The sequence below is a fragment of the Patagioenas fasciata genome, chromosome 1 (assembly GCF_037038585.1).
Source record: "Patagioenas fasciata isolate bPatFas1 chromosome 1, bPatFas1.hap1, whole genome shotgun sequence".
Classification (NCBI taxonomy): Eukaryota; Metazoa; Chordata; class Aves; order Columbiformes; family Columbidae; genus Patagioenas; species Patagioenas fasciata.
In genome coordinates this window covers 208057438-208072025 of record NC_092520.1, presented here as the reverse complement: position 1 = coordinate 208072025, position 14588 = coordinate 208057438, and the positions used below count along the sequence as shown (strand labels likewise).

Genomic DNA, 14588 nt, shown 5'->3' with positions numbered 1-14588 from the left:
TCTTTCCCCTCCATAGGATGACACACAGCCCTCCAGGTCTGTCTCTGCCTCTCCTCCTTCTTCTGCCCCAACAGCATCCATTAGATGAGCATCTAATTAGGATCCACTAAACACACCTGAATTGCTGGCTGCTGAAGCAGAGCTGAATCCCACCCTGGGATCATGCCAACCAGGCACCCAAATCTTGAGCAAATGGGGAAAAGCAGTTTATACACCCAGTTTCTCTGTTGGGAAATGGGTGTAATGTCAGCAAATTGTTCTCAAGGCTGCAGGTGAGGTGCCCTGGAAGAGGCCACACGTGCTTGATCCATCCACTCCTCTCCACAGGGATCACCGCTGTGCTATGATGTATTTTTCCCTTTGGAAAAGCAAAAATAAACCAAACCCCTACGCAGGGGATTTGGTGGTTTGCTCTCCTCCAGGGGCTGAATGTGAATGTGTTGCCATAACAATCTCAGAGCAGAGGAGGAACCTGAACATCTCTCTTGCATCCGGTCCAGCTAGCAGAGGGGACATGAGGTTTGCTTTGACTCCCCTGAGAAACTCCTGGGGAGCCCCTGATTTACACACGGCAAGAGGTGCAAAGACTGTTTCATGGGGATGATCTGTGGAGCTGCCAGGAGACGCCTCCGGTGGAGCTGGACCTTCCACCATAACTGTGATGTGGAGGTGGACAGAAGAGGGTGTTGGGCTCCCCACAAGCTCTGCATCCTGAAATGCAGCTCAGTGGTGGTGGGAATTGCTATAATGTGGTGATCCACACCTTCCTAAAGGGTTTTTACCAGCATTTAAAAGAGAAAAAAAAAAAACAATATCAAAAACACACAAGGAGGACAATGATCATGTCATTAAACCTTTCCATTTCTCCATTTCTTTCCCATCCCCTGCATCACAATCACAGAATCATAGAAACACAGAATCATAGAATAGTTTGGGTTGGAAGGGACCTTCAAAGCTCATCCAGTGCCACCCCTGCCATGAGCAGGGACATCTTCACCAGATCAGGTTGCTCAGAGCCCCATGCAGCCTGGCCTGGGATGTCTCCAGGGATGGTTCATCCGCCACCTCTCTGGCCAACCTGTTCCCATATTTTACCAACCTCAGTGTAAAAAATTCATTCCTTATGTCTAACCTGAATCTCCCCCCTTTTAGTTTAAAACCGTCACCCTTTGTCCTATCATAACTATGTACCCCACCCTCCCACTGCAGCCAATTCTGAGTGTATTTTCTTAAGATTTGTGCCCAGGATTGGCACTAAGTACAGCACTACACAACAGCATCGACCTTTGCAGAACCCCATGCTCGAGCAGTGGGATAAGTGAGTGGAAAGGGGTAAATGCCTGAGGTAACATGGGGGTCCTGGGAAGACACATCCCTCTGGGTAAAATATTTTCCGGGAGGGCAAAGCCCACATACCAGCAGATGCCAGGCACAGATGGGCAGCACTTGTTGGGAAAGCAGCAAAACAAAAACCAGCGATCAGCCCCAGCAATGTCTGCTTTGATTTCCAGAAATGCAATTAACACCCACCCTGATGCAACTCCGCACCAGAGAGCGAACCAGCAGGGAAGAACTGCTCTTCCCAAATGCAAAGTGTTGCGCCAGGCCACATCCACTGCTTGCTCAAGTGATTCCTGTGGAGTTCAGAGCCATTGCAAAGCCAAGCCTGAGCATTGTTTTTAACTCAGTTAAACTGAAGAGCCAAACCTTGCTATGACTCATATTCTTATTACTATCCATATGTCTGGTGTAACGAATGGGTCAGGGAATAGATTTGGGCTCCAGAAAATGGGGTTTTCCCCCTCTTTGGGGGGTTGGTTTAACCTGGGTGGCTCTGCAAAAGCTGTTGCGAATGTCAGAGGTTGAAGGGTGGACCTGGGATGGGTGGGCTGGAGCAGAGAGATGCACAGGGCTGCTGGCAGGTCTATCCATACCACTGAAACTGTCACCAATCATCAGCCTCACGTGCACCTCCTGACACCCAGCAGACAGCGCCAGGGACAGAGCAGCGAACCCAACCCAGTCTTACTAGTTTGGGCAAAGACCATAGGCACTGGAATGACTCTTGCTTATAGCATCATAGGATGGTTTGGTTTGGAAGGGACCTTCAAATGCTATCTGGTCCACCGCCCCTGCAATGAGCAGGGAGATGTTCATCTAAATCAAGTTGCTCAGATCCCCATCCAGCCTGGCCTTGAATGTCTCCAGGGATGGGGCATCCACCACCTCTCTGGGCAACCTGGGCCAGGGTTTTACCACCCTCATTGTAAAAAATCTCTTCATTATATCCAGTCTATCATGTCCAAGGTGATCTTGGTGGTGCATAACACAGGCAGGCTGGGGTGGTCCTGCATGGCTGGTGGTGCTGTCTTGTGTTGCACCACCGACATCCCACCCAGGGGGACCATTGGCATGACTGGGATGAGCATGGTTTGCTCCAAGGAACTCCCTGCTGCCAAGAGACCACTGTAATGTTCACAACATAGAGTCCAAATATCCTTGTGGAGAGAGCTGACTGCTTTTACAAGCGAAGGTAATATTTTAGGGGTGATCTCCTTGAACAGGCAATGATATTCCAGTGACTTACAGACTGAGGAGGCAGAGTTCAGGGTAGAAAAATTGCTTTTAAGTTCAGCCTTTTAAGATATCAGAGATAGTTTTGCTTCTAAAACTTCTCAAATGTGAGCAAGAATCACCTCACCCACCCACACCACTAAATATTTAGTCATTTTTAACAAGTTAAACAAAGCCCTTTGATTGGATTTATGCTAATGGCTCCTCCGTAGGCATTTCTGATTCATTTACATTTCATTTTGAAATTGCCTGTGTACATTGCTGATTCTCCCCAACACCATTAGCAGATAAAAGGAACAAGTAACGGGTCACAGACGCCACAAGATGGCAATAGTTGAAGAGCAATTTGTTTCTGGAGGATGAGATCTGGGGTTCGCCAGCAAACGCCGCGCTGCCTGTGCATTAACCTTCGCTCTTGAAGAGGGGTTTGTGTCGGACGAAAGCAGTTTGTGCGCGAGGTGGGTGGGTTCACCTTCATCTCCCCAGCGACAGGGATGGAGGAGAATGGAGAAGATGAATTGTTCAAGGTCAGCCCAGCAATGTCCTGCCTCCCAGTTTTGTGGAGCAAAACTTGCAGCGTGCAAATACAGGTGGTTTGCACACCCCAAGATGGAGCCTCTGAGCCCAGACTATGGGTGCAAATTGGGGTTTTCCTGTGTCTAAGCCTCTTGAGTAGGTGACAGCCGGGCATGTTGCTGTGCTATCATCCAGCATGTATCTACCCACAGGGTAGACTGGTGACTGACCCTGATTTGCGGGGTCGGGAGAAGAGGTCTCAGCCCCACAACATCCCTGGACCCACCACAGATGGACTGCATCTCTGACTCCATGATAGGGCTAAGAGACTGGGCAAGACACGCCACTGCCTGATTACTTTTCAAAAAATGTTAGATCAGTGGTTTCAAGTGAAGCCTCAGGAATTTTGCAGATGACACCAAGATGAGAGGTGCGGTTGATTTGCTAGAGGTAGAGGATGCCATCCAGAGGGACCTTAACAGGAGTCAGTCCATGTGAACATCATGAGGTTCAACAAGGCCAAGTTCAAGGTCCTGCACCTGGGTTGGGGCAACCCCCAGTATCAATCCAGGCTGGGGATGAAGGGATTGAGAGCAGCCCTGCTGAGAAGGACTTGGGGGTGCTGGTGGATGAGAGATCGGACATGAGCCGGCAATGTGCGCTTGCAGCCCAGAAGCCAATGGTGTCCTGGACTGCATCACAAGGAGCGTGGGCAGCAGGTCAGGGAGGTGATTCTGCCCCACAGGTGTGACCTGTGGCTGAGGCTGGAGTCTCTGCTGCTCTAAGGCTTCCTCAAGGGGTCTCCAAATGGGGGATGATCCATCATGCTCAGTGAAGGTCAGCAAAGGAACTGCGCAAGACCTCATGGCTGTAATAAATGTTCAATGCAAAATCTGTGTTAATGCACTGGGGGCTGAAACACTTCGTGGTCTGCAGGTGATGAAACCAGGAATGATGTCCTTATGGGCAGAGAAGCCAGGAAATGTAGGAGGTCTTGCAACAGCACCCAAAACTCCATCTCTGTGGGATGCAGCACATCCACCGCCATGTCCTGTCTCCCGCCCTGGGAATTGGCAGCACCTGGGTGTCCAGGTAAATTTTATGCAAGCAAAGGATGTTTCTAGCACCAAGGGAAGCCTCGTTTCCCACAGGGCATCCAACCCAGTCTGGTCCTTGGCTCTGCCCATGGCATTGACCTCATAAGGGCAGGGTGGATGGAAAGGTAAGAAGCGCATACCCCACTGGTGCTGCCAGCATTAGCCAAATTAACGTGCTCCAGGGGGATGGAGGTCTGTGAGCTTTGGGGACTGAGCCACCATCACCAAAAAAAATCAAGAAAACCAAGGGTGGATAGTATCACCAATCTCATCAGCCAAAATGCAGGTGGGATGCTGTGAGCAGGATCTGACACTGCTGCAGTGGTGGGAGGCAGAGATGTGGCAGGGGAGAGAGCTGGGGTCTGGGCACTCGTGCAGGAGCTCAGGGAATGGGGGATCAGAAGGGAGCAGAGGTCCAGCCAAGAGCAGAGCGGTTTCCACACACCCCCTGTGCCACAATGAACGGAGACATGAGATACAGTCAGTGAATCCTGAAATCTCTCAGGATTAAATGATTACATTAATCTTTGCTTTCTCTAAGCCTTGGTAATAGCAATAGCCACATGCTGGTTCCAGTCCAGATCCCTCAGTGTTAACTTCATGGTGACTCGTCGGAGAGCTGGCACGGGCTCACAGTATCCAGACACGCGAATGTCCCCCTCCAGTTCACACTCACTTCTGCCTGGTGCCTCCACGGTGATGCCAGGCACAGGGTGAAGGTAGAGCTGGGATGTTGTGAGATGGGAGTGTTGCTTCCAATTTGCTTTTTTTTGGAAGTCTCCTGGACTGATTTCACTTGCCAGAGTGTGAGACCACCTCCCAGAGTGCACAGGCCATTCATATGAGGGTTTGCTGAATGACTCCGGGGCTGGGCAGGTCCTTGAGGCCACCAGGGCACCAGTGGATGGGAGAACTATGTGGGTTGGCCTTTTCCATCCACCCTGACCCGACCAGGCATCGTCTGAAGATTTGTGTTGGTTTGACTGAAAGTGAGTTAATTTTCTTCATACAGTTAGAAACTTCTTCGCAGGTAGCACTGTCATTGTTTGTATTTAGCTTGAGAACAAGGATGACACCCCAGGACAGAACTGAAGTTTTTAATTGTTACTGTCTGGGAGCAAGGTCTTTCTGAGTGCTTTGCCCACAGGTGGGAGGCAGCTGAGAAGGGGAACATGGATGGGGCAGACATTGCCTGACATCCAGACCAATCAATAAGGGTATTCCATGCCATTAGCATCATGCTTCATCTTTAAGGAGACTCAGGATTTTCCAGCAAGGGATGGAGTCAGGATGGACAGGGATGGAGAAAAATGGAGACCTGTTCTGGTTCTGCCCTGTTTCGGGGAGTTCTGTTTGGGAGTTTCTTGATTTCAGCCTTTTGCCATCCTGCTGTTTGCAAAGGTCTCTGAGTTTTTCTGCCTTTCTCTCTCTTCTCTTTCTGCGATTGTCTGTTCAGGACCATGGGCTGCTTCCTGAGACAGGCTGCTCAGTATCAATGGAGTTCATGAGGAATCACACTGAGTATCTTTTATTTTATATTCTATTTCCATTTTGCATGTATTATCAGTGGTAGCAGTGTATTAGCGTTTAGTTATTTTATTGAACTGTGTTTGTCTCAGTCCATGGGTTTATTCCTTCCCTTTCAATTCTATCCCACTTGGGGATGGGAGCTGGGGGAGTGAGCGAGCAGCTGTTGTGGTTGTATTGCTAACTCTGGTTAAACCATGACAAGATGACATTTCTCCTGGGTGCACTGGTGATGGACACGACCAGTGGACATCCCTGACCACGGTGGTGGTTGCGACCCCAAGCTGGCCCCACAGTTAGGCTCCTGTAGGGGCCACAGGCCACCATGGTCCTCCTACACATGATGGATCTTGTTGGACAGATGGTAGATGAAGGTCTTCATTCCACGGCAGGTGGCAGGTTTGGGGACAACTGTGGTGGTGTACATGTTTTAATGCAAAGTTACACTGGGATGAGCTGCATGGGAGAGCAACCATCAGTGAACCATTCCTCTCCCCAGATTTCCAGGAAAGATCATGCACCAGTTTGGCAACTGATGGGCCCAGGGTCCCACTGATGGCCTGCTGCCCACCACACCAGCTCGTAATCCTTGACAAACCTCCCTCCAAAGGGTCTCACAGCACAAGGATGAGCCAAAGCAGCTCCTTCTTGGACTTGGCTCAACATTCCCAGCCATGGGACCTTGCTTGTCTCTCACTGCTGCTCTTCATGAGTGGATTTGCTCTCTGAGCGATGTTATTGCTGTTTGGCAGTTACCTTCCTTGCCCTGCTGTGGTGACATCTTCCAGGGCTGGAGGGCCACAGGGTCAGCTTGAGGCAGGCTTGGACACCCTGTGAGGACTCCTACTGAGAGAAATTTAGAAGCAAACCAGCTCATCTGAAGGCAGCAGCTGGGAAGGTTGGATGGATGCTGGATAGGGTGAGCTCGTTGCCTGCATCCACCCAGGGAGGGAGAGGACCGAAGGGGAGAATGTGGGCCATGAAACGCAGCCTCTTCTCCTCTTACCACCATCCCTCCGGTCAATGATTACTCGCAATTACAGCCAGAATCACGTCTTCATTCCTAATTAGCCACCTCATCCTAATTCCTCTATACCTCTGAGGATCTGGGTGGAGGAAGGAGCCAGCACAGAAACACAAGGGGTGTGACTCCTGAATTTCCAAATTCCCCAAGTATTAGCTGTTTTCTTGCCCCATTCACAGTTGGGCATAATGACATATACATGGAGGGGAGGGGAGAAAGCTGATGGAATTATTTCCTTTTTTTTCTTTAAGCCCAGAATCAATGTTTACACACTGGAGCTAAATTATTTATACACATAATGTTATAGGTTTCACATCGGTAGCTTTTATTAGCATTTGGCGGATGAGAAATCATACCTGACCTACTTGTACAAACCCTTTTGTGCCTCTCCAGGATGACAGCGCGGTGAGGAAGGGGTGAAGGCGCTTGCCCCAGCCTGGCTATGAGGATGCTTGAGCAGTGGGAGAGTCAGTGGAGGGCAAAGGGATGTCTTGGGATGGCCTACAGGACATTTTGCTGCCATAGATTTGGGGGAGAAAATATATAAAGGAGTTATTTTTGCAAAGTCTCATAGAATCCTGGCTATCTCTGTCTCTCTAGAAGGATGTGCGCCCATTGGATTTTCCTGGGACTGTGCTCCCTCCCTTCCCCAGTGAAGGAGAGACGCGTTTCCCATTGAGGCATCACAATTTCAGCACGGGTAGAAGTTTTGTCTCCAGAAGGGGTGGCTGCATCAGGACCACCCATCCCCAAACTGCTCCGGCGTGACTGCTCATGTTTCCCCCAAAAGACTCAGCCAGCCATTTCTAAACCAATATGTCACAGGCACTTGAGATGACTTTCTTCTTGTCTCGCAATTAATGCATTTTTTATAAAGCCTGGGCTCCAGTTTCCTGTCATGTTACCAGGAGGATATCCTTTTTCCTCTCAAGCTTCAGAAGGATTATTTTTACACCCAAAGTATTAATCTCTAGCGTCCTGTACACCAGACAGCAGGACTCACTGGCCAAATGGCCTGGCGAGGTTGCTGGAGCTCAGCTGAAGCCCAAGCGCTGGTGCTGGCAACAGTATTTGCTCCATCCCAAAGCCGCTTTGACAGGTGAAACCACGACCTTGCAGCGGTACTTGTTGCTGACTTTGCAGCACAGGTGAGACTTAGTACCTTGTAGATCCTGACACACAGAGACATTTCTCACCCCTAATTATAACTTAAAGATGGGCATTCCACTTAATGGTGTATTAACCTGTGCCCATTTAAAATAAGCCAAGCAAAGCCACATTTTGGGGGATGACTTGGAGCACAGAGCGAGGTTACATGTTGGTTAACAAAGGATGGATTAGTTCCATCAAGTTGGAAGATCCCCAGTTGTGTGAGTGATGAGTTTCGTTTAGATCTGAAGCCAATTTGTGGCCATGCAGAGGGTGCCAGCAATTGCTGTTGACCTTGATAGGCTGAAGGAGTCAGTCCATGTGAACATGAGGTTCAACAAGGCCAAGTTCAAGGTCCTGTACCTGGGTTGGGGCAACCCCCAGTATCAGTCCAGGCTGGGGATGAAGAGATTGAGAGCAGCCCTGCCGAGAAGGACTTGGGGGTGCTGGTGGATGGGAGATCGGACATGAGCCGGCAATGTGCGCTTGCAGCCCAGAAGCCAATGGTGTCCTGGGCTGCATCACAAGGAGCGTGGGCAGCAGGTCAGGGAGGTGATTCTGCCCCTCTGCTCCACTCTGGTGAGACCCCACCTGCAGTGCTGGTCCAGCTCTGGGTCCTCAGCACAGGACACACATGGACCTGTTGGAGAGGGGCCAGAGGAGCCACAGAAATGATCCGAGGCTGGAACAGCTCTGCTGGGAGGACAGGCTGAGAGAGTTGGGGTGTTCAGCCTGGAGAAGAGAAGATTCTGGGGAGACCTTATTGTGGCCCTTCAATATATACAGAGGGAGCTTATAAGGAAGACTGAGAGAGACTTTCTACAGGGGCCTGTAGTGACAGGACAAGGGGTGATGGTTTTAAACTTAAAGAGGGTAGATTTAGATTGGATATAAGGAAGAAATTCTTCACCACGAGCATGGGGAGGCACTGGCACAGGCTGCCCAGAGAAGCTGTGGATGCCCCATCCCTGGGAGTGTTCAAGGCCAGGCTGAATGGGGCTCTAAACAACCCGGTCCAGTGGAAGATGCCATGGCAGAGGGTTGGACTGGATGGTCTTTAATGGTCCCTTCCAACCCAAACCAATCTGTGATTCTACAATTTACTTGCTCTTTCAATATCCCCCCAGAGTGGTACTGAGCTGACTCACACCACGTCACACGGTTGCAGCCACCGAAGTGCAGAAGAAACTCTCACTAGACCTTTTACCAGCAATTTATCCCTGGCACTCCTTATATAAAGCAGAAAGGGTGTGGTGAGACACTCTCTCACTTCACTGGCTCCTTGTAATTGATGGTAGATTATCCAAAACATGTTTTTGCAGGAAATATTTTCTAAGGCTAAACAACATTTGATGAGGGTGTGATAATAAATTACCAAGCATATATGTCTGCAGCTACTCCAAATTATAAGTATTGGTTTGTCCTTCCTATGTGTTGTTTCCATAGAAGCAGAGCTTAACCTTTTAAATGCAGATTACAAAGGCACCTAATTCAATTAAAATTCAACTTCAAGCATATCAGCACTTAATACTCAAGAGTTATTATGTGATTGGATATAGACGCTGTTGTGATTGGCAGGCAGAACGGTTCCTGTCTAAACCAGCTGGAAAAATACTGTTGTGGCGGTGACTTTTAGGGTTTTCCATATATTTCCCTATGTTGTTCGTTAATTGCTTGGTAATTCCTTTGAAATATGGGAATCCAGCACAGAACACAGGGACGCACATGCAATTAAAGTTATTTATTGTAGGTTTTCTTTTCTGAACTGACAAAGAGGGTTTCCCAGAGATTGATGACACGACACAATGTTATACACCATTTCACAACTAGTCCCTTGTCGCTTTATTAAGAACATAGTAATTTAAAAATATCTAAATATTTACATATTAATAAAACATATATACAGAAGATTGAGACATTTTTACCTAAATATGGAATGATTTTTTTTTTCTTCTCTCTAATAAACCCTATAAAAAGATTTCTGAAGAAAGTCTGAACAGTAGTCACAGTAAGTAAACACGAATGCAATCTTCCAAATTTACAAAACGCTGATTCTGTTGCTGAAGGGTTATGATATGGACACGACGGACTGGTGCCCCCTGCCCCGTGCAGGCAGCTCCAAGCCATGAAGGAAGGAAAGTATTCAAATTTTAAGGTTTGCAGTGCACATTCAATCTATTCCACAGTTTCAGAGAGAACGTGGTCATTCCCAAAAGTCCACGGTAGGTGGGTGGGGAAGGGCTGGGACCCTGGTTTCTCAGGTTATTCGGCGATGTCTGAGAAAACGGGCTTTACGATTGTTAAAAAAAAAAAGACATTAAATATTTTGAAAACCATCCCACTCTGTAATAGCACTTCTGTTGAGACACTCAAAGGCCAAATAGTTTCCAAAGGAAAAATGATGAACCTAAAATATTCAGAGGGTAACACAATGGTAAAGGCTCCAGCAAGCTCTCCCTCCAGTTGCAGGAAACGTGCTCCAGCTGCCTGGTGATCGATAGATGTTGCAGGTAACACCTTCTAGACATTTTCCCCGACATTTTTAAAGTGAATTTAGTGCTGATGAAAGGTGCAGAAGTGAAGGTTTGCATGGAGGGCTGCGTACGATTTTAGCTTAGCCCTGACCTGAAAGGACCGACCCTTTCAGCACCTAGTGCAATTTCTCGATCGATTCGCTCGTTTAACTGCTGAGATATCAAGAGTGCCAGTCAAAAGGTGACTCTTTTTTTCTTTTCAATAGGTGAATGTTGTCGCCAAGGGCAGTGGTTGAAAAATCACAGTGTGCAGACCCTCTTCCAGCAAATTAATACATTTTGAGATTGAGGTGGTAGGGCAAACTAGGGGGGGGAAGCGAGGGGAGAATGACGCCCTCCAGCAACCTGCACTACAAAGATGCTCTAGAGCCATCCCGTTAGGACCACGTAGGAGATATTATTTGAGGAACAGCTTCTCACTATAGTTAGGAAACAGGGCACTGCTGGGAGGAATCCTCCTTTATTTCCTGCTAAATCCAGGGAGGAGCTTTTCATCCCACCACGTATGGCTGGTCATCGGTCCCACAGCAGCCAGGAAAAGAAACGTGGGTCTGCAGCATCAAAGAGCTTCGCTGAGGCAAATTCTCATCGAATCCTCAGGGTTTGTGATGGAGAGAGATGTCACCCCGTCTCTGGGGACAGGAATTGTCACCCGGCTGTGTGGATTCACCTCTGCGTGGCTTAAGACAAAACACTGCTGGCAAAGATACAATCATGTGGAAAAATACAATCGTGGAGGAAGAACAAAGGCAAGAGAATGTCTTCAGAGTGGATACCCCGCTAATTAAACAATGCATTTGATACGGAGGGAAATCATCTTTAATTACGATGAGGAGTGAAGCAATCTGGCGGTTTTGTTATTGGAGGTTACATGGAAAATGAATGAAACAACACAAACTCGAAGGGAAAACGGTACGGACGTCCACATCTCGTGGTGAGCTGAAGTTCTCGTGCCGGTCCTGTGGGAATGTTATTCAAAGGAGAGGACGTTTCTATCCGCTAAAAACACTGATGCACAATGTGAAATTCACGCCGAAAAATCCAGGTTCGCGTCTATCAGATGATCTGTTGTGGTGTCGAAAAGGTTACCTAAAGGAAGGAAGAGTTTGAAGAAAGCAGTTAAAAAATCTAAACATTTAAGAAATCAGTAATTTGCAAAAAAAATAAATAAATTAAAATGATGGAAATTACATACTTGAGTTCTAACTTAAATTTATGATGGGGCTGAACTGCTGGTGTGTACACAGGCAGCAGCTGCTGAATTCCATTTAGAATAGAGCTCAATCAGCTAAAGAAAAGCAAATTAAATAGGTTTTTTTTTGAATACGGAATTTGGCGGTGAGGTTTTTTTTACACAACATATAGCGCGCCCCACTTGAGATGTGAAGCGCCGCATTAGGCTTCGGCACAAACTGCACTGCGATGCTCACCCCTTTGAAGCTCTGGTTCTGAAGAAGTGAAAAAAGCACCACATGAATTTTAAACCTAGAGGATGTACTTTGGAATCTTCTTTGGGGAAAAAAAACCCAACAAACCAAACCTAAAACCACCACTCCACAGTAGTCTAAATGCATATGGGAGAATATATATATATATATATATTTAAAGGTGCACGGTATGATTATATCCCATCTTTTTAAAGCACTTTAAGAATGTGTTTTTTCTAAACAGAACAATGAAAGATGGACAGAAGAATTACAAGGAGAGCACTAAGAACACAGGGCAAATAGGAGACAGACATCAATCAGCCTGAGAGGCAAATACAACCCAATGAAAAGGGAAGACTCACACAATCACACGCTGAAAGGATAAAGATTTATATTACAATAAAGGATTTATATTTAAGGTTTCGAAAAAGGTTTTTTATTTTTGAAGTTTCATTTTCTTGATACTGTATTTCAAGAGGAAAGGAGACAACCTGTATAGAATTGAATCGTTGCTGTTTTCTTATCATCCGTTTCTTTACCAAGAGATTGCTCTCATCTTTTCACAAAGCTGCATCACCCCTGGACCTGAGGATTGGGATGTTAGAGTTTCCACGTCTTTTAGAGATATCAAAATTCTTTCTCATCTTTAAATTAACCCAAGCGTGGAGAAACTATCCGGATCCTCAGCGCAGCTGTGGTCCAAAGCATGGATATAAGGAGAGCTTTCTCATGGTCCGGGGCTGCGTGTATCCTTCAAATGCGATTTTCAAGATGAGGGTGTTGCAGCTGGCTTATATTTGTTTCCGCATGCAGAACTTATGGGTTAGGCCTTCCTTTATTATTTTTCTTAACAAAAATCAAAATCCAGATGCTTCGTGCAAATTATAGCCCAAAATAAGATGACCCTTTTTGCACCACCAACTTATACATAAAGACTCTAAAAGCTGCCACATCTTCATCCTGATAAAGATCTATCTCACACCTTCCAGGTTTGTGTATCACTGAGAAACTAATCAGTCCTTCCACTCAGGCCACGGTAATTAGCCCTGGAGCTGTCTGGTCTGTCTCAGCTCAGGTCTGGACACAGCCTTTAGCTTTTCCTAGGTGTAAAAGCTGTAACTGAAGAACTGAGCTTTGATTATGTTTGTTAGAGTCAATTTTTCTAGTGTTTTCTTGAGATTTGTCTGTCAATGCACCAAAGTTCCCGGCAAGTTTAACTGCCATAGTTCTTCCAATTTGCTTTAAACACCCTTCAATCAGCAGCTTTCAAAGCGAAGGCTTTCTCAGCGTCGAGAGCGATTTTAAAACGGGAACATGATTTCTGCTCGGAAGTGCTAAAATATAATTGGGCAAAAATGTCTTCCTTGGTTTTATGAGGATGTACCAGCTCCACTTTTTTTTTTTTTACAAGGCTTTTGAGTTCCAAAAGCGGAGTTTGAAAACAAACCATCTCCTGCTCATCCCAAAGGTCCAGGACTTTGCTAATTGTGTTCAAGCCTGGCTGTAGGCACCTAAACCAATTAATTGTGCTCAGGCCGGTCCTGCTGGCGCCAAAAGAGAGACACCTCCAAAAACAACCCTATATGATCTGACCTTCTCTCTGGAAGCTGCTCTCTTCACCCCAACCATAAAGAGAGCTGAGAACAACCACACTTCTGATGGATGTGTCCCAAATGAAGTGTCAGCCACAGCCTGTGGTCTGAAAACACGTAGGCTGAGGCAGTTCAGCACTGGAAGTCCATATATACCCAGGTCTTGGTCATAATGACACCAGTGCCACAGGTAGGGTTGACCAAACAGGAAAGACACTAAAGGCATCTGAGATTCCCTTTTGTTTTTTTTCACCAACGCTTACCATTGTTTCAAGTTGTTCACTCCGGGTGCTTTTGCATCACAAGTTTGTTAAATTCTTGAAAGCCAAAAGACCAACCATCTTTCATAAACAGCTTCCATACCCCACCTTTTCTGCCCATCCAGTCCCCTGCGATACCCTCCTCAAGCAATCAAATTTGGGCTGTTTGTATTCTGCCAACACACCAGGTTAACTACTCACGGAATCATTTAGGTCAGAGAAGACCTTTAAGATCATTGAGTCCAGCTGTTAATCCAACACTGCCAAGTCTACCACTGAACCATGTCCCCAAGTACCACATGTACACGCCTTTTAAACCCCTCCAGAGATGGTGAATCCACCACTGCCCTGGGCAGCCTGTTCCAATGCCTGACAGCCCTTTCTGTGAAGAACTCTCTCCCAATACCCAATCTGAACCTCCCCTGGCACAACGTGAGGCCACGATTTATCTGATATCAGTTGTCATTCACAACCAAGGCCCATTGCACCAGGCACTGTACAAATGCACAGTCAGAGAGTCTTCCCCAAAGATTTTTCAGTTAAACAGAGAAGATGGCTGCATAAATCACACAAAGGCTCGCTTTAAAGAACCTGTCAGTAACACCCCTTTATAAAACCAGCTGTGCTAGGAAAGGGAAAGACCTCTGTAAAAGTTATACTCCACCTCTTCTGCTGCACTCCTTGATAGAAATCATCTGTATTTCGGCTCTCTATTATAATTACTGTCATTATACTGTCTGTATATCACTTTAAATCATTTGCTTCCAAGAACAGCACGATATTTCATGGATACGTCCCATAAAGAGACACTCGCACACATATAATAATGGGGGTGAGTCAAACGCTTGGCTTACAGCCTGGAGCATCACCTCCCCCACCAACGCAAAT

At 46.9% G+C, this 14588-nt stretch overlaps 1 protein-coding gene across 5 annotated transcripts in view; it reads right to left on the bottom strand.

Moving 5' to 3' along the window:
- Nucleotides 1-9613: 9613 nt before the first annotated feature.
- The window catches only part of BEND7 (BEN domain containing 7), a 49600-nt gene continuing 44625 nt past the window's right edge, over nucleotides 9614-14588 (bottom strand). For all 5 annotated transcript variants that reach the window (XM_065862678.2, XM_065862680.2, XM_071803514.1 and 2 more), the window contains one exon: nucleotides 9614-11510. In XM_065862678.2, the coding sequence (XP_065718750.1) occupies nucleotides 11449-11510 (62 nt within the window). In that variant the 3' untranslated portion in view covers nucleotides 9614-11448. The remainder of the gene's footprint in view (nucleotides 11511-14588) is intronic.